Genomic DNA, 23,906 nt, shown 5'->3' on the forward strand with positions numbered 1-23,906 from the left:
CACAGAATGAGCAATGAAGAGCTAAGATTCTACATCAGAACACCACCAAGTAGCTATGATTTAAGGACATGAACTACCTCATAGCTAAAAAGACTCAACGTGTAATATTCTAGGGCAAGGGCCCACGGGTTTTTTTCTGTAAAGGGATGGACAGAAAATACTTAAGCTTGGCAGGGCAGACAGACTCCTAGTTCTCACAGTCTAGGGGAGGGCAGGCTGACACTGTTATACATTTCGATACATATTTGGGGCAAAAAGCCACCAGGCTGAGAGGCAGGGTCTTGGTGAGCCAGAGCAGACTTGGGGTGTGTGGCCACCATGATCAGGTTCACTCTACTCCAGTGACACCAAGGTCCTAGCGGCCCAGATGTGTCTTTCCAGAGAACCTGGATATTTCCATTTGAGCAGCTGGCCAGAGATGAGGTGGCTCAATGGGTTGCTGGTGTATGACGTGGTGCCTGACAGCGGCCAACAGTGGACAATGTGCGGGTGACCAAAGGGCAGACGCTGGGCAATGAGGAGGCACAGCTGTCTGCCAGAAGCTAGCACTGGGAGAGGAGGGGAGTGGTTGCCCATTCTATTGGCGCCCAGGCCTCACAAAGACAGAGCGAAGGTGAATTTGGCATGAGCTGTGGTTTCTGACTCCTTTCTGTTCTTGTTGTGTGCCATCAAGTCAGTTCTGACTCACAGTGAACCTGTATAGAGTTTCCAAGAGGGTTTGAACTGCAGACCTTGTGGTTACCAGTCCAGTGCCTTTCCTACTTATCCTACACACCAGACCAGGGCCTCTCAAAATCTCAAAGATTAGCCTGAAGGACCACCTTTAAAATGCAAGTGGACTAGAAATTCTTTGAACGAAAATGTTACAATGTCTTAATGAGGGTATTAACAACACTCTCCACTGGATCTGCCCCTCCTTCAAGTTCACCATCAGTAGAAATGCAAACAGTGGTTTTACTTAGCCTTTCCTTTACTTCTACAAAGAGGAAACTTTAACACAGACTGGTTAAATTGCATTATTTTTCTGAGAATCTGTTAGTCTTCTCACAGTAGAATTGTGAACTGAGCAAAGGAGGTGAGACTGGTCTGTCCTATTTAATTAGGGGCGTGAGGGGTGAAGGAAGGGCAGGGTTCTGGGTGTGCCAGTTCTGGGACCCACCGTGGTAAATTGCCTCATCCTCATCGGTGACGTATGCATTGGCCCCCCAGATCACCATCTTGTTGATGTAAGAAGGGTATTTTGCAGCTGCGATGAGAGCTGTTATTCCACCGTCGCTCCATCCAAGCAGAGAGACTTTCGGGAACTTCAGTGTCTGTTGACAGATGCAACAAAGTCACAAAGAAAAATCCTTTCCCATGAACCTTTGAAGCCCTTCATATAAGTGTCATAAAATCCTGAGTTCATAGTATTGTTTGAACTATGAAAGAGCTGCATCTTCTGGTGGTGTACAATCTCCAGGAGTAAACCAATGGAGACCAGACCAATACAATGTGTGCATGCGGATGAATACTCATGCAAGAGTTTTGAGGACTGCCTGGCAGGATGTAGCACATGATTATGTAGGTTAAAGCAGGGGGACTTGAGATTTGCTGGAGGCATCAGAGTGGCTGCATCTGATCGCCCCGGTGATTGCAGCTGAAGGAGAATGGCATCAGGAGGGGACCCTGCTAGTCCTAAGCTGACCCAGTCGAGGCATCAGGAGGGGACACTACTAGTCCTAGGCTGACCCAGTCGAGGCATCAGGAGGGGACACTACTAGTCCTAAGCTGACCCAGTCGAGGCATCAGGAGGGGACCCTGCTAGTCCTAAGCTGACCCAGTCGAGGCATCAGGAGGGGACCCTGCTAGTCCTAGGCTGACCCAGCCAAGCTCTGAAAACACATGGTTGGAGGGAAAACTAATAAAGATGAACTCAGGGAGACGCTGCCTAGAAGCAAAATGAGAATGGACATAAAAATTAATGGTAGGGAATTAACAAATATCAGTCCAACATACGTGCTGATGGGCATAACTACCATGAATAATTTAGCATTATCTTAGAGAAAATGAACATTTACATCTCCTAAACGTAGCAAGCCATCTTCTAAGTCTTAGGAAATTCTTGCCTAGAAGCTACGTCCAGGAATCCTACAACAGCATGGTGATAACAGCAAAAAATGGGACCAGCTAAAATGTCAATGGACAAGAATGTTCACTGCACTGCTGTTAATACCTACAACAAAATGACAGAAAACAAACACAACAGAAATAAAGCTCATCGTCTACCCTGAAGAATGACGTGGAGACAGACACCGCAGCCACTCCATGCAGTGGGATATCTGTCATGCTGCATGCCTTCGGTTAGCTCCAACTCACGAGGACCCTGTCTCTACAGGGTCTGCATCACTGACCTTGAGGTTGGCGGTCCAGGGCGATCCTACAACACCACACCAAGAACAGTAGGTACCCATTGTTTAAGAATAATGTCGATTTATAGTTACTGACCTGGAAGTATCATCCTGACCAATTGCTGGGTGACAACAGAAGGTTAGAACAATACCATGTGCAGAGCTCAATGCTAGCCACACAAAGTATTTACATGCGCACAAGACTGGCCCGCCAGGCAGCGCCTTCAAGTCTTGGTTGTGGTAGCTCCGTAGCCTACAGGATTGAGGGAATTTCTACTTTTTTCTTCATACCTATTTAAATTCTTTTTAAATTTTCTATAGGAAGTACGTGGCATGTTCTTTGTAGAAAATATAAACAGTAAAAACGAACCAAAATAAATAAACAAGGCCCAGCCAGCCTCCCGCCCCCAGCCTCTGTCCTAAGACCTACCTTCATCAAATCAACAGCATCTTTTGCATCCCTTTCAAAGAAGTCCACGGGGAAATCTCGATTTGGGGGTCTGGAATGTCCATACCCTCGAGGATCCCAGGCCACTACTGTGAAGCGCTTCTTATTCAGGCTTTGAATCTGGGGTTCAAAGTCAGTTTTTCCACTTCCTAAAAATAACCCATAAAAGCATTCATTGTTTAGAACACAGTAGAAACACAAACAGTAACATTCTGAAAACAAACTGACTCTAAGTTGTCCCACCATAGCCACCAAGTCCATTCTGACTCATAAGTCATTCTTTGTGGAAGGCTGGTGGATTTGAACTGCTGACCTTGTGCTCAGCAGCCCTAGCTGTAACCCACTACGCCAACCGCCCTCAGGCTTGCTGAACCATTGACTTGACTGGAGGCGGGCTTCTTCCTTGCCTGGCTCCTGGCTCCACCTAGTGGCCATTTCTCTTCTTGCGACTCCTCCTGGGTGCTTTTCTTTAGCTTGCTGTTAAGAATGAACAAACTATATGGGACTAGACTCGTCAATATGATATACTTCTCTTTAACTGGCTTTTAAAACTGATGGTTACAAATGAGCGTTAGTTCAGTCATTAATACCTGTGGGCAAATTTATGAGATTGATTCAGTTATGCAATTCCAGATGTGTTTTACAAGGCCTAAGTGAATAATCCTGAAGTTTATTTTCTGGCTGTGATTAGCTACTAGAAAAGTAAACTAATACACCAATATGGGGGAGGGAAGATGACAGATTTGTCTGTTTCATAAAAACAGCACAATATGGTGTAGACAGTGGCACTGCATTCATAAGTCACACACCAAGTTACAGCCACTGTGACACCCAGAGCTCTCTGGTGTGGTGGAGCTCAGATAGATCCACTGCATTTGCTGGGAACAGTCAGATCTCAAAGAGCCCTAATCTAGGGACAAGTAAGAATAACATTTAAAAATGTGTTCCATTTCTGAGAACTCGTAGCTCAAGTGACACCATGCCTGACCAACGAGCTCTATTAGAAAATGTCTTTCAAGATAGGGCAGGATCATTTTACCTGATCAAGCCTTGTCACTCTTCCTGACAATATGTATCTTTCTCAAATCACGTAACTAATCCTGCAAACCAAAGCCAAAATCAAACAGGTGGATTTCATGCCCCCACGTTCTGCTCTAACCCACGTGGCTTCTACTGTGGTTCGTGAGCCACAATGGCTTCTTTGCTGCCTTCTGGATCTGGAACACCTGGAGCAGGGGTAGCGGTGAGAGCTGGGAAAAGGGCACTGTTCAACTCAATTTCAGAAATAGTGATGTACTTGCTTTCTGCCACCAGACAACATGAATCCCAGGGCCAGGAATACTAAAAGCTAAAGACATGCTTAGGAATTATATGTAGCTAGTGGCACTGTGGGTTAATGCGCCAGACTGCAAAGCTGTTTGAACTGCAAGGTCGGCGGTTCAAGCTCACCTGCTGCTTCTTGGAAACCCTATACAGGGTCACTATGGGTTGGAATCAACTCAATGGCACTTAACAAGTCACCAATAAACAACATTCTTATCAACGGAGAAAAGATTGAAGTTGTCAAGGACTTCATTCTTCTTGGATCAACTATCAACACTCAAGGAAGCAGCAGTCAACAAATCAGACGACATATTGCATTAGGAAAATCAGCTGCACAAGACCTTTTTAAATTGTTGAAGAGCAAAGATGTCAGCTTGAGGACTAAGATGTGCCTGACCCAAGCCTTGGTATTTTCAATAACCTCACATGAATGTAAAAGCTGGACAGTGAATAAGGAAGACCGTAGAAGAATTGATGCTTTTGAGTTACGGTATTGGAGGAGAATATTGAAAGTGCCATGGGCTGCCAAAAGAACCAATAGATCTGTTTTGGAAGAAGTGTAGCCAGAGTGCTCCTTAGAGACCAAGATGGCCAAACTTCATCTCTCATACTTCGGACATATTGTCAGGAGGGACCAGTTGCTGGACAAGGATATCATGTTTGGTCAGGTGGAGGGTCAGAGAAAAAGAAGACCCCCAGCGAGATGGATTGGCAAAGTGTCAGCATCAATGGGCTTGAGTGTGGCAACAATTGTGAGGTTGGCCCAGGACCGGGCAGTATTTCAATCTGCTGTGCATAAGGTCGCTATGAGTCGGTACCGACTTGATGGCACCTAACAACAACAACAAGTCACCTAATCCACAATTTGCCTGTCAGTTTGTCCTAATGTGGTGGCTTACATGTTGCTGTGATGCTGAAAGCTTTGCCACTGGTATTTTAAATATCAGCAAGTCCCCCACGGTAGACAGGTTTCAGATGAGCTTCCAGACTAAGACAGACTAGGAAGATGGAGAGACAGACTACTTATGAATACTTAGCCACCCAAACCTCATAAATAGCAATGGACACTGTCAGATAGCACCAGAATACTGAATACTGAAACATGATGAAGAGCACTGGTCAGAATATTATCAGATATAGTGCCAGAAAATGAACCCCTCAGGTTGGAAGGCACTAAAATTACGACTGGGCTTCCCCTCAAAGTAGAGTTGACCAAGGTGATGTGAATGGAGTAAAACTTTCAGGACCTTCATTTGCTGATGGAGCATAACTCAAAATGAAGAGAAGCGGCTGCAAACATCCATTAATAATCAGAACATGGAATTACGAAGTATGAATTTAGTAAAAATGGAAATTATCAAAAATGAAATAGAACGCATCAACATTGATATCCTAGGCATTAGTGAGCTGAAATGGACTGCTATTGCCCATTTTGAATCTGACAATCACATTGTCTACCCTGCCAGGAATAACAAATTGAAAAGGGATAGCGTCACATTCATCATCAAAAAGAACGTATCAAGATCTGTCTTGAGGTACAACACTGTCTGTGACAGATAATCTCAACAGGCCTACAAGGAAGACCAGTTACTACCACTATTATTCAAATTTATGTCCCAGCCACTAAAGCCAGTGATGATGCTGTTGAAGAATTCTGTCAACTTCTTCAGTCTGAAACTGATCAAACATGCAATCAAGATGTATTGATAATTACTGAAGACTGGAATGCAAAGGTTGGAAACAAAGAGGAAGGATCAGTAGTTGGAAAATATGGCGTTGTTGATAGAAATGATGCTGGAGATTGCATGACAGAATTTTGCAAGACGAATGATGTCTTCACTGCAAATATCTTTTTTTAAACAACGTAAAAGATGACTATACACATGAACCTCACTAGATAGCACACACAGAAATCAATCGACTACAGCTGTTGAAAGAAACAGTGGAAAAGCTCCCTATCATCAGGGGTAGGGGCAGACTGTGGACCAGACCATCAGTTGCTCACATGCAAATTCAGATTGAAGCTGAAGAAAATTAAAACAAGTCTCTGAGAGTCAAAATTTGACCTTGAACAAATGCCATCTGAATTTAGACCATGTCAAGAACAAATTGATGTGTTTAACACTAAAGACCGAAGACCAGAAGAGCTGTGGGATGACATCAAGAACATCATACAGGAAGAATGTAAAAGGTCATTAAGAAGATAAGGAAGGGAAAAGATCAGAATGAATGTCAGAAGAGACTCTAAAATGGCTGCAACAGCACACTGACAGGGAACTGCCAGAGGATCAAGCTGGATTCAGAAGACAACATGGAAGTAGGGATATCATTACATCATTTGAGAAGCTGGATTAGGGTATCAGGATAGGAGGAAGACTCATTAACAACCTGTGACATGCAAAGGATACAACCTTGCTTGCTGAAAGCAAAGAGGACTTATAATACTTGCTGATGAAGATCAAAGACCATGGCCTTCAGTATGGGGTGCACCTCAAGGTAAAGAAAACAAAAATTCTCACCACTGGACCAATGAATAACACCATGACAAATGAAGAAAAGGTCGAAGCTTAGATCTGCTATCAACACTCACTGAAGCAGCAGATAAGAAGTCAACTGACATATTGCATTAGGCAATACTGCACAAGACCTCTTTAAAGTGTTCAAGAGCAAAGATGTCAGTTTCAAAAGCATCATATACATGGGAAAGCTGGACAGTGAATAGGAAGACAACAGAAAAATTGATGCATTTGAGTTATGGTGCTAGAGAAGAATATGCTGCCAGAAGAACAAATAAATCTGTATTGGAAGAAGTACAACCAGAATGCTCCTTAGAAGCCAGGATTGCCAAACTTCATTTCTCATATTTCGGACACAGTATTGGGAAGGACCAGCTCGTGGGGAAGGACATCATGCTGGGTAAAGTGGAGGGTCAGTGTAAAAGAGGAAGACCTCCAGGGAGACGGACTGGCCAGTGGCAGCATCAATGAGCTCAAGCATAAGAGAGACTGTGAGTTGATACAGAACTGGGCAGTGTTTCTTTCTGTTATGCCCGGGGATGCTATGAAAAGGAACTCACTAGACGGCACCGAATAAGAAAAATAACAAGCCACCAAACAGATATCAGAAGAGACTCTGAAGCTTGCTCTTGAGCACAGAGAAGCTAAAGGGAATGGACGAAATGAGGAGGCACAAGAGTGAACAGAAATGTAAAGGGCAACTTGAGAACATAAAGTATTATGATGCAAAGACCTGAAGTTAGAAAACCAAAGGGGAAAAGGATGCTCAGCACTACTCAAGCTGAAAGAACTGAAAAAAAAAACACCCCTGAAGCCTAGCACTGCAATATTGAAAGATTGATGGACAAAATGTTGAAGGACACTAGAAACATCAAAAGAGGAAGAAACACAGTTACTACACCAAAAGAACTGCTCGATATTCAGACATTTCAAGAGATACCATATGATCAAGAACTAATGGTACTGAAGGAAGAAGTCCAACCAGCACTGAAGGCACTGGTGAAAAACAAGAGTCCAGGAATGGACGGAATACACACTGAAACCTTTCAATCAACGGATGCAGCTCTGGAGGCGCTCACTCATTTATTCCAAGGAATCTGGAAGACAGCTCCCTGGACAACCAGTTGGAAGACATCTGTATCTGTGCCCATTCCAAAATTCCAGTGGAATGTGGAAATCATCAAACAATATCATTAATATTGCATGCAAGTAAAATTTTGTTGAAGATAATTTAAAAACGGTTGCAACAGTACACCAATAGGGAGCTGCCCGAAATTTAAGTCAGAATCAGACAAAGACGTGGAATTAGGGACACTATGACTGACCTCAGATAGATCTTAACCCAAAACAGTGGATACCAGAAATATGTTTATTTGTATTTTATTGACTATGCAAGGGCTTTAGACTGTATGGATCAGATTCGCTATGAATAATGTCACAAAGAATGGACATTCTAGAAAACTTAATTGTGCACATAAGGAACTTGTACGCAGAGCAAGAGTCAGTCATTCAAACCAACAAGGGGGCACTGGATGGCTTAAAATCAGGAGAGGTGTGCACCAGGGTTGTAGTCTTCCTTCTTATTTATTCTATCTATATGCTGAGCAAATGATCCACGAATCTGTGTTATATGACTATGAACGTGGCTTTAGGATTTAAGGAAGACTCATTAACCACCTACAATATGTACATGATACAACTTTGCTTGTTGAAAGCAAAGAGGACTTAAAATACTTAATGAAGATCAAAGACTACAGTCTCCAGGATGGGTTGCACCTCAATATAAGAAAACAAAAATCCTCACCACTTGACCAATAAATAACACCATGATAAAGAGAGAAAAGACTGAAGTTGTCCAAGACTTCATTTTGCTTGGATCCACTTATGGATGCAGCATTCGAGAAATCAAATGACTGTACTGCACTAGGCAAATCTACTGCAGAAAACCTCTTAAAAGTGCATAAGAGCAAAGATTTCAGTTTGAGGACTGAGGTGTGCCTGCCCCAAGCCATGGTATTTCCACCTGCCTGACATGCATGAGAACGTTGGACAATGATTAAGGGAAGACATAGAAGAATCGATGCAATTGTGTTATGATGTCTGAGAAGTATATCAGAACTACTATGGATTGCAGAAAAACAAATACATCTGTGTTGGAAAAAGTCCAGCCAGAATGTTCTTAGAAGCCAGGATGGTGAGACTTAGTCATCTCTCATACTTAGTTTATGTTATCAGGAGGGACCAGGGCCTGGAGAAGGACATCATGCTTGGTAAAGTGGAGGGCCAGCGAAAAAGAGGAAGACCTCCAATGAGATGGGCTGACACAGTGACAGCAAAAGAAGGCTCACGAGTAGCAACAATTGTGAGAACGGTGCAGGGCTGTGCAGTGTTTCATTCTGCTGTGCACAGGGTCACTGGGAGTTGGCACTGACTCTATGGCACCTAACAAAAACAATCACCCGTTTAGGAGTCCTGGTGTGGTGCTGTAGGATAAGCACTGGACTGCTAATTGCAAGGTTGGTGGATGAAAGCCACCAGCCCCTTGTAACCAGCGTCTGAAACTCCCATCAAACAAGGTTTCTGCCTTGCTGGGTGTGGGTTAAGGGAAGGTGGGAGAAGATACTGATAGGATGATGAGTCAGCTGGGGATGTGAGCAGAGTTCATTGTCATCGTACAAACTTGAATCTCTATCATGGGTAGAAAACGAAGCATTTCAGAAGTAGAAGAGGCTATCAAAGAAGGAGAGCCAGAGGGGCATGTGTCCTTTGGACCCCGAACTCCCTGCCCACTGAATGCTCTGGATCCAGTTAGAAAGCTGTAAAGTCAGAGAGCAACAGAACCAAAAATCAAGACAGAGCAGTGGGCTTCTGAGCCTAGAGCCAGTGAAGCTTAGTGACGCGGGGCAGGAGCGAGCTTGTACAGTGGGGTGCTACGTTTGCTGGCCCATGGAGCCAGAGCTGAGGCTTATGGTGGAGTGGTGGGTCCTGTGGGTATTTATCAGCAGCTGACGGGAACACCTGTGCCCTTGGCTCTTTCTGATTCCAAACTGTAACCTGTAACTTCCCTAATAAGCCCCGTAAAGGTGAGTATTGACTGATACGGTGTGGCTGGTATAAGGAATTCTCAAACCCATGGAAAAGTACAGTTGTGTGGGCGGGGTGACTGCTGTCACATTTTTTTGAAAGAGTTGCTGTGAGTCAGAACCGACTTGCAGCTAACGACAGACAGCAGCTTGGAGTCCCGGTGCCACTGTGGGTTAGGTGTTAGACTGCTAACCACAAGGTTCACAGTTCAAACCCACCAGCCACTCCTCAGGAAAAGGTGAGACTGTCTGCTCTCACAAAGATTTAGTCTCAGAAACCCTTCCGAGGGCCACTATGAATCAGAACTGACTTCATGGACGTGGGTTTGGTTTTGGATTGTTTTAGTCACCAGCCCTGGTGTTGTGCTATAGGATAAGTACTGGACTGCTAAGGTTGGTGGTTCAAACCCACAAGCTGCTCCTCAGAAACCCTATGCAGGGTTATACTATGAGTCAGGATAGACTGGATGGCACTTATCAACAAAAACATGGGCCAAAACTGACTTGGTGGCAGTGGGTTTGATTTTGGATTGTCACCAGCTTACAACACCAGTGACGCCAACACTAGCACCAGCCAGCACTGGCTGTCGGCAAGAGGGGCCCTGGGTGCTCTGGGCACCACCTGGGAGAGTGAAGCTGTTACTTATTTTGAGTTTCGAATCATGTTAATGTTTTACATAAACAAAAGTTAAATTTTAAACACACATTTTTGCTATACTGAGCTTTACAATCAGAATATGGTACAATGGAAATCTAAGAGCTAGCAATTTAATTTTTTCACAGATAACTTTAGCTGTACTTCAACCAGAGGAGTAATTATTCTCCTTCATTATTTTACAAAGGAGCTCTGGTAGCGTAATGGTTATGAATTGGGCTGCTAACCTCAAGGGTGGCAGTTCGACACTACCAGCCATTTTGCAGGAGAAAGATGAGGGTTTCTGTTCCCGTAAAGATTTACAGCCTCAGAAACCCTGTACAGGGTCGCTATGAGTCGGAACCGACTCCATGGTACTTAACAACAACAATTACGTTCTAAGCACTTAAGAGAAAGAAAACAGTAAATAAATGCTATGTCTGAAAAGATGCTTTTACTGAGCCCGGATGGTGCCAAGAGCAAACTACAACCCCGATCCCAGTAGGCTGAGCTAGGTGAAACCATCCATTCACTGGACAGTTTTACCACATTATTTTAGGAGACAGAGCGAATCATAAAGGAAATAAGCATACACTGGTGTGATTTAATTAAACTGAACATGAAACAAACATACTAACTCCCTTAAAACCAAAGTTGTGATGTCCTGAGATCTATGTAAATCATCTCCTTGCACTTTCTACACCATCTGTGAAACTTCAGCTAGACTTTGTCCAGCTAGCTTTACTATGCCCCCACACAGGAAGGGAGAAATGTGCTGATCTAGTTTTGATTTTCAAAAAGTGGTTCTATGCAGTTGAGTCGTTTCTGACTCCGTGACTGCACAGTTTCCAAGGCTGAAAATCTATCTATACGGGAGGATCTTTCTCTCACGGAAAGGTTGGTAGTTTCAAGCTTCTGACCTTGAGGTTAGCAGCCTAACTTGTAACCACTATAGATCTCCTTAAGCTAACCTTTATTCTTAGCTATTTTAATTAGACAGACATCCAACAAGAAGTAGGTGGCTTCAGCACTCAAAGTCCCACGTCCTGGAAAAGCTGTTACATCTACCTTCTTTTTCTACTCCATCTCTCCACACCCCACTCACTGACCCTTGTCACCTCCCAAATTGTAGCAATTGTGGCTGCACTATATTACATGGGAAAACTGGGTACTTCGAGGGAAAAAATCACACACTGTAGAAAGTTATCTGTTGGCTACATCACTTCAATTTGACCATAGCAAACATTGAGTAAAGCACTTCAGCAAGGCTCTGGGAATGATCAGAGTTTGGCATGGAGCGCATTCCATTAGAAAAGCATCCTGACCTAACATCCCAGGGAGCAGCAGGACTGCGTGGTCCCCCTCTCCAGCCCGCAGATAGTGCAGGTGAACACCATTCACATCCACTTTGGCCGAGGTCACCGAGGTGCTGCAAGAAAACAGCGCATCCCAAAGCAAAGTTATTTAGTAGCACAAATTGAGTATGACAAAACCACCGTGTTGTACACACCAGCCCACCCAGCACCCTTCTCTGGAGAGTCTGACTCTGGGCCTCAGTTCTCCAACCTAGAAGGTGACTTGTGTCTTTTTTGCTGGATGGGCTGTCTTCATGCACCCAACCCAGGGCTTACCTATAAAAGCACCAACATTCCTGCTGAGACCACAACCACACACACCCATGGGCATATGCCTCAGAGCTGCATGCAGGCTGAGTTGAGGACCTCCACACAACAATGAAAGTGAGGGTGGGCCTCATAAGCAGAGACCCGGGAATCATCCCTGTGAACTTCAGCATGTCTAGGGCTACGTAGCCTCCAGTCATCTTGGTGTTGATCTTAAGAACAAGGCTGGTCCCAACAGAATTCTTTAGGTTTAGGGCTTTTCTGCCAGGAGCAGGAAGGCTCTAATTGGGAACGCCAACATACACTGATCTGGTCATGTGACTGTTAAACAGCCACACTCCTAAGGTTCCAGCTTGAAGAACATTCCCCCTGTCACTGACCTTCCTTGACCCAGGATCTCCCATGGCCCTGCATCTTACTGGGCCAGACTTGGCATGGAGGGGGCCCAGGTAGCCTCTTCTGACGTGAGCCACTCCGGCATTCTGACTGACCAACCTGTCCTAGTGGCTCCTGTGGAGACTGCTGGCCTTGGGACACACATCAGAGTGCATACTGCCCCCCCCCACCCCCCACCCAACAGTGTGCCTGGTGGATGGCTGAGTGAAGTGCATGCCACCAGGGGACATGGTGGCATGCCAGGACAGATACCACTGATGTTCTGCCTCTAATTGGCCACTGATGAATTGAAATCAACCACTGTCTTCTTTTTCTTCTGCATACTCCCTTCCCGATACCCACCATTGCCCGATACCCACCACCACTTAGTCAAAACGACTCGAGACACTTTTGAAAAACTGAAGTTCTGTCTCCTCTTCTGGCTTCATCTCACTCGTCAATTTCAAACAGGGAATAATGCAGAAACAAGTATGTTTGATATGTTTCTGCAGAAAGTGAGACGGAGTTGGGGAGCAGTAAGCCCCGACAACACCCTGACTTCAACATCTACAACAACCCGGAGGAGTAAGCCACCGGCCTCCCTGCGGACTTTACTTCTATTGCTTCAGGACCAAGGTGGCCACAAAAGAACACACTCTGCTAAGACTGGTCCCCTCCAGAAAGCATGTGTTTACTGGTGTATTTGTTTTGTTCAGCCGAGTTGGAGAGAAGTCCGATACAGAGGACTTACCCTGTAAACCGTAAGAGCACAATCCATAACACACGGCTGGGGCTATACAATTCTATTAGCATTTTCTGGCTTTACAAAATGAGGCAACTTTCAAAACAGAAGCGACTGGCACCAACAGGAGAGTTATAGGTGCCAGCCACGGCTAACAGACAATCCCCCGACTTCCTTCATTACTCCTGATGCTTGAGAGGTTTTAGGGTCCCCTCCTGGTGTGCTTGCCCTGTGGCAATCATACAAGGGGACTTCAAAAACTAGGTGCGAAAGTGGAGTAAAAAAGATGATGAAATTTCCCACCAGTGTGTCGATGTATGTGGTTGGTGAGTGCTGTAGAATCGGTTCTGACTCATAGTGACTGTGGACACAGTTTCCGAGGCTGGAAATCTTTGCAGGAGCAGAAAGCCTCTTCTTCCTCCCGAATCACATAGAATGGGGGGATTTCCTGCCCCACCCTCCTGGCCCAGGCTGGCTTCTAGACAGTGGTGCCTACTCAGCTGGGCACATCTCCATGGGGGCCACAGAGCCGCCTGGGCACTGCCCCCACAAACTGCCCTCACTTCAGACACTGGCTGCCAGGTCAGAGGTTCCCGAGCTCACTGGCACTTCTGACTTGTTGTTGTTGTTGTTAAGTGCCGTTGAGTCGGTTCCGACCCATAGCGACCCTGTACAGGGTTTCCGAGGGTGTAAATCTTTACGGGAGTAGAAAGCCTCATCTTTCTCCCGCGGAGCGGCTGGTAGTTTCGAACCGCTGACCTTAAGGTTCGCAGCCCGATTCGTAGCCACTATGCTACCAGAGCTCCTTAGGCACTTCTGACTAGCGGGCCACAAATTTAAGGGAGTCCTGGTGTGGTGCCGTAGGGTAAGCACCCGGCCACAAGGTCAGCGGTTCAAGCTTACCAACCGCTCCTCAGAGACCCTATACAGGGTCACGATGAGTCGGAACCGACCCAACAGCACTTAACAACTGCCCCTTCAGGACATCAACCATCAGCTCAGAGGTCCACAGAACACCTAGTAATCCTTACTACCCTGGCAGGTTCCAGAATTCACTACAAACTCTCAGAATGCAAGAAAGCGCGGGTCATGTGTTGTGGAGTTAAACAGAGAAGAGTTGTGCAGGGAGAGGTCTGGGAGGAACTCAGACACCAGCCTTCTGCATGACTCTCCTGTCACTCAGGGAAGCCCACCCAGGCTCCAGTGCCCAGTCTTTATGGGGCTTTTATTACAGGGACACGAAGCCACCCAGGTGGCTGAGCTCAGTCTCTAGGACCCACATCCCCAGGACACTGACATCATCACATGGTGGGCTTCTCTGGGTCCTTCTGTATTGGGCAGCCCCCAACTAAGTCACCTCATTAGTATAACATCATAGGTGTGGTCTGGCGTCCTCAGGAATACCATACACCTGATAACTCAGGAAACTGTAGGGGTTCAGAGGTTACCTGTAGGGACTGAGCAGCCTGCTGGCTCTGCAGAATAAGCACTGACTATGAGCCACAAGGTGGAAAGTTCGGCAGGAGAGTGAGTCCTGGTGTGGCACTGTGGGCTAATGCACCAGACTGCAAAGTCAGTTTCAACGGCAAGGTTGGAGGTTCAAGCTTACCAGCTGCTCTTTGGAAACTGCATACAGGGTTGCTATGGGCTGGAACTGACTCTATGGCAGTGGACTTGGCAGTTTGGTTTTCTAGAGTCTTAGTGATGCTGTGGGCTGCTAACTGCAGGGTCAGCAGTTCAAATCCAACAGCCCCTGGAAGGCAGAGAGGCCAGGCTGCGTGTTCCTGGAGAGCTTCAGTCTCAGAAACCCTACGGAGCAGTCCCACCTACTCACTGCACAAGGTCACTGTGCGCTGGAATGGCAGTGGGTTTGGGTTTGGTTTTTGGGGACAAAGGCCAAAACCTTTAGGTAAAGTTAATTCTTCGCCCTACGTGCACATGGCTTCCTCTTCTTCAGCTGCCATTCCTAACAGTGTTCTACAAGAACTCTCCAACTTCCCCCTGGACTTTTCTGTAATCTAGGTTTTGATTGGCCATCCCAGTTTTTCCTTCCCCTCTGATTAACACCATCCAGTCCTGGCGTGGTGCTGTAGGGTACACACTGGACTGCCATCTGCAAGGTCAGCAACTCAAACCCCCCAGCTGCTCCTTGGAGCTGCTGTAAGTCGGCACCGACTTCACAGCATCAATGATGACAACCTGGAATAAAACCAGGTTGTTCAGCACCTTGCATCACTGGAATTCAAAGCGGGAAAAGATTCAGAAAGGCAGAATACTTTGTTGGTGGCTTTAGAGGACACAAAGAAATCCTATCAGGGTTGAGCAGAGGTATCTGTGGGAAAGGAAAGGTAACATTTGAGATGGGGTCAAGTTCTGAAACAAGATGGCGGTGGGGAGGGTATTTCTGGTGGGAGGGTGGAGCCAGGAGCGAAGCTCAGGAGAGAGTTCTTCCACTCGGAGGTTGGAAGACAGCTGGTGTTTTGTCTGCCACAATCTCCTACAACAATCACAGCCAGGGGCTCTGTCGCTATCCTATCAGCCCTGCACCTAAAGCTCAAGGAGGATGCCAAAAACTTTTCATAAATCTTCAAGTTGGGGCCACTGGACAGAGAACTACCAACAAACAAAAGCAAATTAACCAGTTTCAAATGTAAGAAAAAGTTTGACTCTTCAAGATAATAGCTCCTGAGAGCTGCTATTCTCACATAGACACAAGATGCCGGAAACGAGCACAGCACAGTTTTTCCAGCTTCCCAGGAGCTGGGTGGCAGCTCCGGTCAGCCTGAGAATGTGGACAGGGGATGGTGCTGCCATCCTAACATCAGCTTTGTTGTTGTGAAGTGCCACTGAGTCGGTTCCGACCCACAGCGACCCTATATAGGGTTTCTGAGGAGTGGCTGGTGAGCTTGAACTGCCGACCATGCAATTCAAATGGCTTTGCAGTCTGACACATGAACCCACAGCGCCTGCCACACCAGGACCCCTTACCTGGGTCAAATCCAACATACCAAATTCCCCAAGCTCAGGTAGGAAACACGATAGAAAATTTAAGATGCTTTCAAGAACAAAAATGAGTCTATTTCTCTTGGGGTGTCAGCCTGTTTTTTCTGCCACATTTCTTTCCTCCTAACAGTGGTGGTGGTAGTAGATCCGGTTTTGATGCACAGTGCCCTGTACACGGTTTCCAAGGCTGTAAATCTTTGCAGGAGCAGAAAGCCTCATCTTACTCCTGCGGAGGGCTTGTGGTGAGCAGCCCAACTCATAACGCACTTCGCTAACATGACTACTTCTCTCCTAATAATCTTTCTAATCCAGGTAACCTTAAGAGGTGTGTTCACTAGAACCACCTGTAGAAATTTAAAAGGAGGCTTCAAAAAGTTCAAGGAAAGAGGGGAGTAGTTAATCTAACATCCCAGGAACAGAGGACACTAGGACCATCAAGGGAGAAGAGCAGAAGCAGAATATGGGACCCTATCCAGAGAAGTAGGGACACCAGGGATAGAGGCAGAGATGGGGGACATGGAGAGAGAGAACAGCTGAGGACTCTGGATTCATGGAAAGAGAGGGACTGAGAGCTGGTGGCCAGGAGGCAGACTTGCAGAATTTACACCCTTTGGTGGCGTAAATTCCTGAATGTTTTTGTGTATATCAAAAAACAAAACAAAACAAAAACCTAGAGGGAATAGAAGCAAATACTGATGACTGATGATGCCCAGAGGGGATTGTAATCATTGCAACGAAATGAAATACGATAGCATGAGTATAAAATGGACGTTCTCCAATGTAAACTATCACTCAGTACATAATAAAAACTTTAAAACAAAAAAAAAAGTTCATGGAAAAAAGGAATCAAAAGAGAATGGAATTTCTCCATGAATGTTCTGAAGCCCCCCAGACAATCCCTGGAAACTGTAATTCAGTAACTTTGGGGTGGAAGCATGGACTTTGTTTCCTACAACATTAGGAACAACTCTCCTGAATTCTTCATTCATTTCTTGAGCACCTACTCTGTGGAGGGTGAGAAAGCTTGGGGTCCAGCAGGAGCTATGCAATCAAACCTGTGCCTGCACTTACTGTGTGTGTGTAAAAGGTGCCACCAAGGTCCCCAAGCCCGCACCAATGAGATGTCACTCATCCAGTCCCTGATTACCAGAGCATTTCTGCCCCCATCTGACAAACCCAGGGCACACAAAAACAGAAGGCTGAGAATGGGATCTAGGCTTGTTGTTAAAATTCCACAAACACACAAACAGCTTGCAGAAGACCCACTCCGAGAAGAGCCTGTCTCACCTCCTATCTGCCCTTGACTCCCTTTTACTGGGCGCTTGGGCAGGCAATTTGGTGACAAGAAAGGAGGTAAGGAACACTAGCACACACCCATAATCAGCTCTGGACCGAAAGGGTGACTGCACCAGGCACAGAGCAGTCTCCCGAGGAGCAGCAGTAAAGAACAAAACAGCCAGGGCCAAACAATGAAATGAGAACCAGCATCTGCTGCTCCGTGTCTACGGCTTGGCGAGATGCGTTGTTGTTGTTGTTGTTGTTAAGTGCCGTCGAGCTGGTTCCGACCCATAGCGACCCTGTATAGGGTTTCCGAGGAGCAGCTGGTGAGCTTGAACCGCTCGCTGACCTTGCAGTTCAGATGGCTTTGCATTAACCCACAGCACCACATGCGTATAACCAAGTAAATAAGTAACAACTCCATGGCTGTCTTTACAGAAGTCAACTACGTTATCTTTCTTCCACATAGCTGCTGCTTTGAGCTGCTGACCTCCTAGTTAGCGGTCGAGTGCTTAACCAGGTGCCACATACTTCTCCTAATCTCACAGTGAAAAAATGTGAGGATTAGAATTCAGAACACGTGTGCACCACATTGCTGGAAGTCAAGTGCAGTAGCTATCTGAGATCTGACACCTGAATTTTGCTACTAAGTATGACATATTCCCACACGGAAAATTCTACTTGTTGCCTGAAAGTAGCAATATTAACTATAATAATGGATCATCTGCTCTCACACTGGTGTGGCACTGGAAGAGAATGCACTGGACCTTAAGGTTGGTTTGAACTGCAAGGCTGGCGGTTCAAACTCACCAGCCGCTCCTCAGAAACCCTAGAGGGTTGTTATGAGTTGGAATCGAATCCACGACACTTAATAAAAACAACTCTCCGGCTAACTGAGGTTGGAGTTTTGAGTCCACCAAGAGGTATTTTCAAAGAAAGGCCTGGCAATCTATTTCCGAAAAATCTGTCACTGAAAACCCTGTGGAGGCTAGTTCTATTCTAGCACATGGGGTGGTCACACGTCAACTGGAAACATAAGTTGTATTATTCTTTGTTGTTGTTGTTATGTGCCGTGGAGTCGGTTCTGACTCATAGCGACCCTGTACAGGGTTTCTGAGGCTGTACATCTTTACAGGAGCAGAAAACCTCATCTTTCTCCCGCGGAGCAGCTGGTAGTTTCGAACTGCTGACCTTGCGGTTCACAGCCCGATTCGTAACCACTACGCTACCAGAGCCCCTTGTATTATTCTTTAGATAGACACATTTCTGTCATTACTGATTGGACCTATTGTTGTTATTGTTAAGTGCCATCGAGTCAGTTCTGACCCATACGACCCTATATAGCGTTTCCGAGGAGTGACTGGAGTGAGCTTGAACCACTATGTATTAAACTCCAGCTGTAATCACTGTCTCCAATCCTCACAACTCAACAAGGCACAAGGCAAGGGGGAAGTAACTGCCCACTCCAAGTCCAGAGTCCAAGCCTTTTCTGTAACATCATGCTGTCTTGAGCTAACAGAGCCCCCAACATGGCTCGAGCAATGGGACATTTCACTCTCTGCCCAACAGGGGAGGGCTGTGTCAGATCCCAAGGGAAGCATGCCATCTGATTTTCAAGCATAGCAACCCAAGGTAGAAATCTGAAAATATTTTCCCTAAAGATTGTTATTCATTGTCAGGAAATTATATAAATGAATACCTTTGTAACTGTACATAAAGTAAAGGCTTTTACAGCCTGACGTAGGAACGAACTCCAGATCATGGAATAAGAAATGACTCAGAGTTTTAAACTGACAAAAAAGCTCTTGGAACACTATCCGCAGTTTGGGCACTGGGCCTCCCAGCTGTGCTTTACTTATTACTTGGAGCTGCATTTACAAAATAGCAAACCAAAATCCAGAGAAACCAGTTTTTCTGAGCTAGTTTAGAAAGAATGATTTGTAAGGCGCTTAAGTGAATGGGGGAGTCCTGGTGTGTTGCTATGGGTTAATGGGACAGACTTCAAAGCCGTTTGAACTGCAAGGTTGGTGATTCAAATTCACCAGTGGCTCCTCGAAAACCCTATACAGGGTCCCAACCGATTTGACAGCACTTCACAACAACAAGTGAATGGGGCCTTCCTTCAACCATTAAATAACCTAACCCAAATAATATTAATACTGCTACAATCATAGTAAGCACATGCTGATTCCTTTCTGCAACAAGGAAACAGGATAAAATAACCATTTTTTCACTACTGATCCGTTGAAATCATATATGTCTACCAAAATAATCTTGAAAATCTTCAAAAAATTCTAAAACTAAACAAACAAACAAAAACCCTAAAACAAATATAAAGGAGTCCTGGGTAGCATAGGGTGTTACAAGTTGGGCTGCAAGAGCAACAGTTCGAATCCACTAGGTGCTCCATGGAAGACAGTTAAGGCTTTCTGCTCCTGTAAAGTTTTACAGCCTGGGAAACCCCATACAAGGTGGCCATGGGTTGGAACCTACTGGATGGCATGCAACCACCACCACCCCCGCAAAACCAAACAGGGCACAGACTGGGCAGTTTCCTTTCTTCTTCCAAAGGAAGAGTCTTTCAAATTAGACGTTTCCACATTAGATCAAATAAAGTGGTAATCAGGTCCCTATCTAGCATTTGACTTTCCTTCCTAATCATTATTGGAATCAGATCACCAATTGCACACATGCACATGTATGTTTACATGTGGGGAGTATTTCCTGACCGCTAGCTCTTGGGACCAACCCACAACCAAGGCATCGACTCTCACGCACAGGGAACACGGTGCAAGTGTTCATAATGTTTCAGAGCCTAAACGTCTTCACTGAAGCCAAGGGCTTCAATTTATTGTCTTATCTTAGTCTGTGGCGGGGCTGGTGGCTCCCAAGGGCCAAGCTTGGCTAGCAAAACGTTTAACCCACTGCGTCAACAGGGCCCCCATTTTTCAGAAAGTGCGTCAGGGGCTGATCCAGTTTAGTTTGCTTTCAAAGTGGGGGGGAGGAGACTAAACAGAAAAATTTGCAGGATCGGGTTATCCTCCTTGTTAAGAGCCCAGTACAGGGTTTCCAAGGGGCGACTGCTGGGTTCAAATTCTGTGGTCAGCAGCCTGGTGCTGCTGTGTGCCCACTTACACAGTACCAGAACCTGGGGGAATCGTGTGGACAATAAAGGTGGAGATCCGCCAACACACGATTGAGGATCCTGGGATCAAACCCTTCTACGTACAGTGAGCTATTAGGTCGCACCCATATTCGAGTTGATTTTTGAACTCAAACAAAACAAAAAACCCGGAAGGGTTACGGACCGTTTGACCTTGAAGTGTGTGTGGGGGGGGGGAGGGGAGCGGAGTACTGGTGGCGCGGCGGTGGAAGCGCTGCATGGTGAAAGGTCAGGCGGTAGGAACCCAACCCTCCAGCCGCTCAGGGAGGAAGGATGTGGGGGTCTGCTTCCGTGGAGTCGGTTGCGACTCACAGCGGCCCTGTGTAGGGTTTCCGAGGGCGACGGGTGGGTTCGAACCGCCGATCCTACGATTAGCAGCTCTACAAGAGGACCCCTTAGGGACCCTACGGGGCCATTCTGCTCAGTCCGACAGGACACTCCCAGGTGAATGGGTCGGCACTTGGCAACGGCGACACCGGGCTGAGTTCTGGGCCTCGGTCTCGTCTGCACCGGCAACAGCTGGGCTCCGTGACCGACCACAGCCTTCCAGCCTCCGCAGGTCCGCTCAGCCCGGCCCCGCCGCCCGACACCGCCTCCCTCCCGAACGCATGGACGCGGGGCTGCCCGGGCTCAGGTCGGCCGCCGTTACCCGAGAGCGGACGCGGGGACGGCCCGGGCTTCCAGCGTTGAGAGGAGGAGCCGCAGGCGCACAGACGCCCGACCGCGCAGAACCGCCGCCATGCTCGCCAACCGGACAGTGCGAACGCTCGCGCCGACGCGGCAGCGCGCACGCGCGCCCCTCCCGGCCGCCGTAGTCCCGCCGGCTGCGGTTCCATGCCGGCTTCGCGTTTGGCCCCAACAGATCTGTGTTGGAAGAAGTGCAGCCAGAGTGCTCCTTGTAGGCCAAGATGGCCGAACTTCGTCTCTCATACTTCGGACATATTGCCAGGAGGGACCAGTCACTGGAGGGTATCATGCTTGGTAAGGTGGCAGGTCAGAGAAAGAGAGGAAGACCCCCCAACGAGATGGATTGGCAAAGTGGCAGCACAATGGGATCAAACATAGCAAAGATTGTGAAGTTGGCCCAGGATCAGGCAGTGTTTCCTTCTGTTGTGCATAGGCTTGCTATGAGTCAGTACCAACTCGATGGCACATAACACTTGGCGGTGCAAGTGGGTGAGAATTGAGGCTTTTGGATCCTGCAAAGATAACACAGCCCTGAAAACCCTATATATGTGATCGCTATAGAGTCCTGGTGTGGTGCTATAGGACAAGCATTGAACATCAAGGTAGGCGGTTCAAACTCACCAGCTGCATCTACAGTCCAAAGCTCAGTGGAGACAGAAAAAACAAACCTTTCCCTTTAATTCTACCATTCTACCTTACCTTGCGGGACAAAGATGAAACTTCCTGCTCCAGTAAAGATTCACAGCCTGCTATGAGTTGGAACCAACTCCATGGCGCCTAACCACCAGCACAGCTTCCCTGAAGTCCTGGGATAGCACTTTGGGATAACGCAATAGACCGCATGGCTGTTTTGAACCACAAGGTCAGTGGTTCAAACTCACCAGACCTTCCTCGGAAACGCTATACAGGGTCACTATAAACTGAAACCCATTCAACAGCACTTAACAACTTCTTGCACACTGCATTATTCCCCCCCCCCCCCCCCAAGAGAACCTTAACCAAGTCGTGTACTCAGCGTGCTTTTAAGTGAACCAACCACAGAAGGTTCTGTTAACTTGCAGCATCCCCACTGGCCCACTGGAGTTTAAGTAGGAAAGATATGGTTGCCTAAGTGTGGACTATGCAAAAAATACCTTGTTTTGACTTTAGACATAATCTGTTACATGAATTTCTCACATAGAAGAGCAATATCTGTCTCAGCCATTTTCTAATTATTTGATTTTCATACATTGTTGGCATGCATTTCATTTTTCCTGAAATGTTGACTGGGATTTCCTGACAGATGAGGGTTAAAATAGTCGCTTCAGCACCAGTTATCTTCAGAAACCATCAACACTGAGCTTTTAGGTGATTGGTTTCTGATTTCTCAGTACATACTTGAGAACTAGTCTCTTGTATATGAAATACACTCATCTGTACAATTTGAAAAACACAAGGTGGCTTCAGAGTTTGTGGGAAAATTCCATGATGTTTTTCCACAAGTGTTTTGAAGCATCCTTGGATTGTAAGTACCATTTTGGGATCAGGTACCTTAGAGTACATTATCCTACATTAGTTATCACAACAACCTAATTGCCCTGCCCACTGGTGGGGTGGTGTAAAGTACCATCAAGTCACTTCCAGCTCACAATGACCTACATAGGGTTTCCATGAGTTCTGGCATGGCACCATGAGATAAAGCACTAGACCACAAGGTCAGCCCTTCAGACTCACCGGCTACTCCTTGGAAACCCTACACAGGGTCGCTATGAGTTGAAACTGACTCAACACCACCTAACAACAGGGGTTCCAAGGAGTCGCTGGCAGATTTGAATTGAAGACATTGCGGTTAGCAGTCCAGTGCTTATCCTACAGTGCCACACCAGGAAAAAGGCTAAGAGAGGTTAGGAAGCATGGCTAGTACACACAGCTTGAGAGTTGTTAAGTGCCATCAAGTCGGTTCCAACTCATAGTGACTCTTGTGTAATTTCCAAGGCTGTAAATCTTTCCAGAAGTAGAAGGCCTCAGCTTTCTTCCATGAGCGGCTGGTAGCGTCGGATTGAGAGTTGCAGGGTGCAATTTAAACCTGCTTGATTTCAGAACCTGAACTTGGATTTTTTTGTATCCACTGTAGTAGCATTTGCCCTTCAATAATTTCTTTGCATCAGATTCTTCTAAAATCTTAAAACTATTTGTTAATACTATTAGAAAAATGTTTCTTTATAAACAATACACTTTAAAATATACATGGAAATATCATATAAATCATTTTGTAAGGAAAATCTTTTCATATTTTTGAAGTCTTAACTTCACATTATGAACGCACAGAAAAGATGATGACCACACAGCAAGAGGAAAATTGGGTATTGCAAGACTGTATGAGCTGAAAGTGGGTCTTTACTCATAATAACCTCATTGTTTGGGTAGCTTTCTTTGGAACCATATATGGATTGCCATATACCTCACTTTCTAGTCTATGCCATGCTGCTGAATTGGTTTCTGCCCAAAGTTAGTACTGCTTTTTGTGGTGCTTGGGCCATTTATTACAACTCCTCAGAGACAGATTGAGATCTTTGCTGGGCAGTGTTCAGAGAGTGGGGGAAGGCAAGGTTTCTGTGCCATGTCTGAGCAGTCGTGGAGCCTCTTGGGCAGCAAGCGTTCATGCT

The 23,906-nt window shown here is 46.2% G+C and overlaps 1 protein-coding gene across 1 annotated transcript in view; it reads right to left on the reverse strand.

Moving 5' to 3' along the window:
- BPHL (biphenyl hydrolase-like (serine hydrolase)) overlaps positions 1 to 21,315 on the reverse strand; it is a 39,399-nt gene extending 18,084 nt beyond the window's left edge. The window contains exons 1-4 of the mRNA XM_006870552.1: positions 21,224 to 21,315; positions 11,717 to 11,820; positions 2,818 to 2,984; positions 1,160 to 1,313 (exon numbers count right to left, since the gene is read on the reverse strand). Of these exons, the coding sequence (XP_006870614.1) occupies positions 1,160 to 1,313; positions 2,818 to 2,984; positions 11,717 to 11,820; positions 21,224 to 21,315 (517 nt within the window). The remainder of the gene's footprint in view (positions 1 to 1,159; positions 1,314 to 2,817; positions 2,985 to 11,716; positions 11,821 to 21,223) is intronic.
- Positions 21,316 to 23,906: the final 2,591 nt, after the last annotated feature.

Source organism: Chrysochloris asiatica, unplaced genomic scaffold (assembly GCF_000296735.1).
Source record: "Chrysochloris asiatica unplaced genomic scaffold, ChrAsi1.0 scaffold00144, whole genome shotgun sequence".
In the NCBI taxonomy this organism is placed as follows: Eukaryota; Metazoa; Chordata; class Mammalia; order Afrosoricida; family Chrysochloridae; genus Chrysochloris; species Chrysochloris asiatica.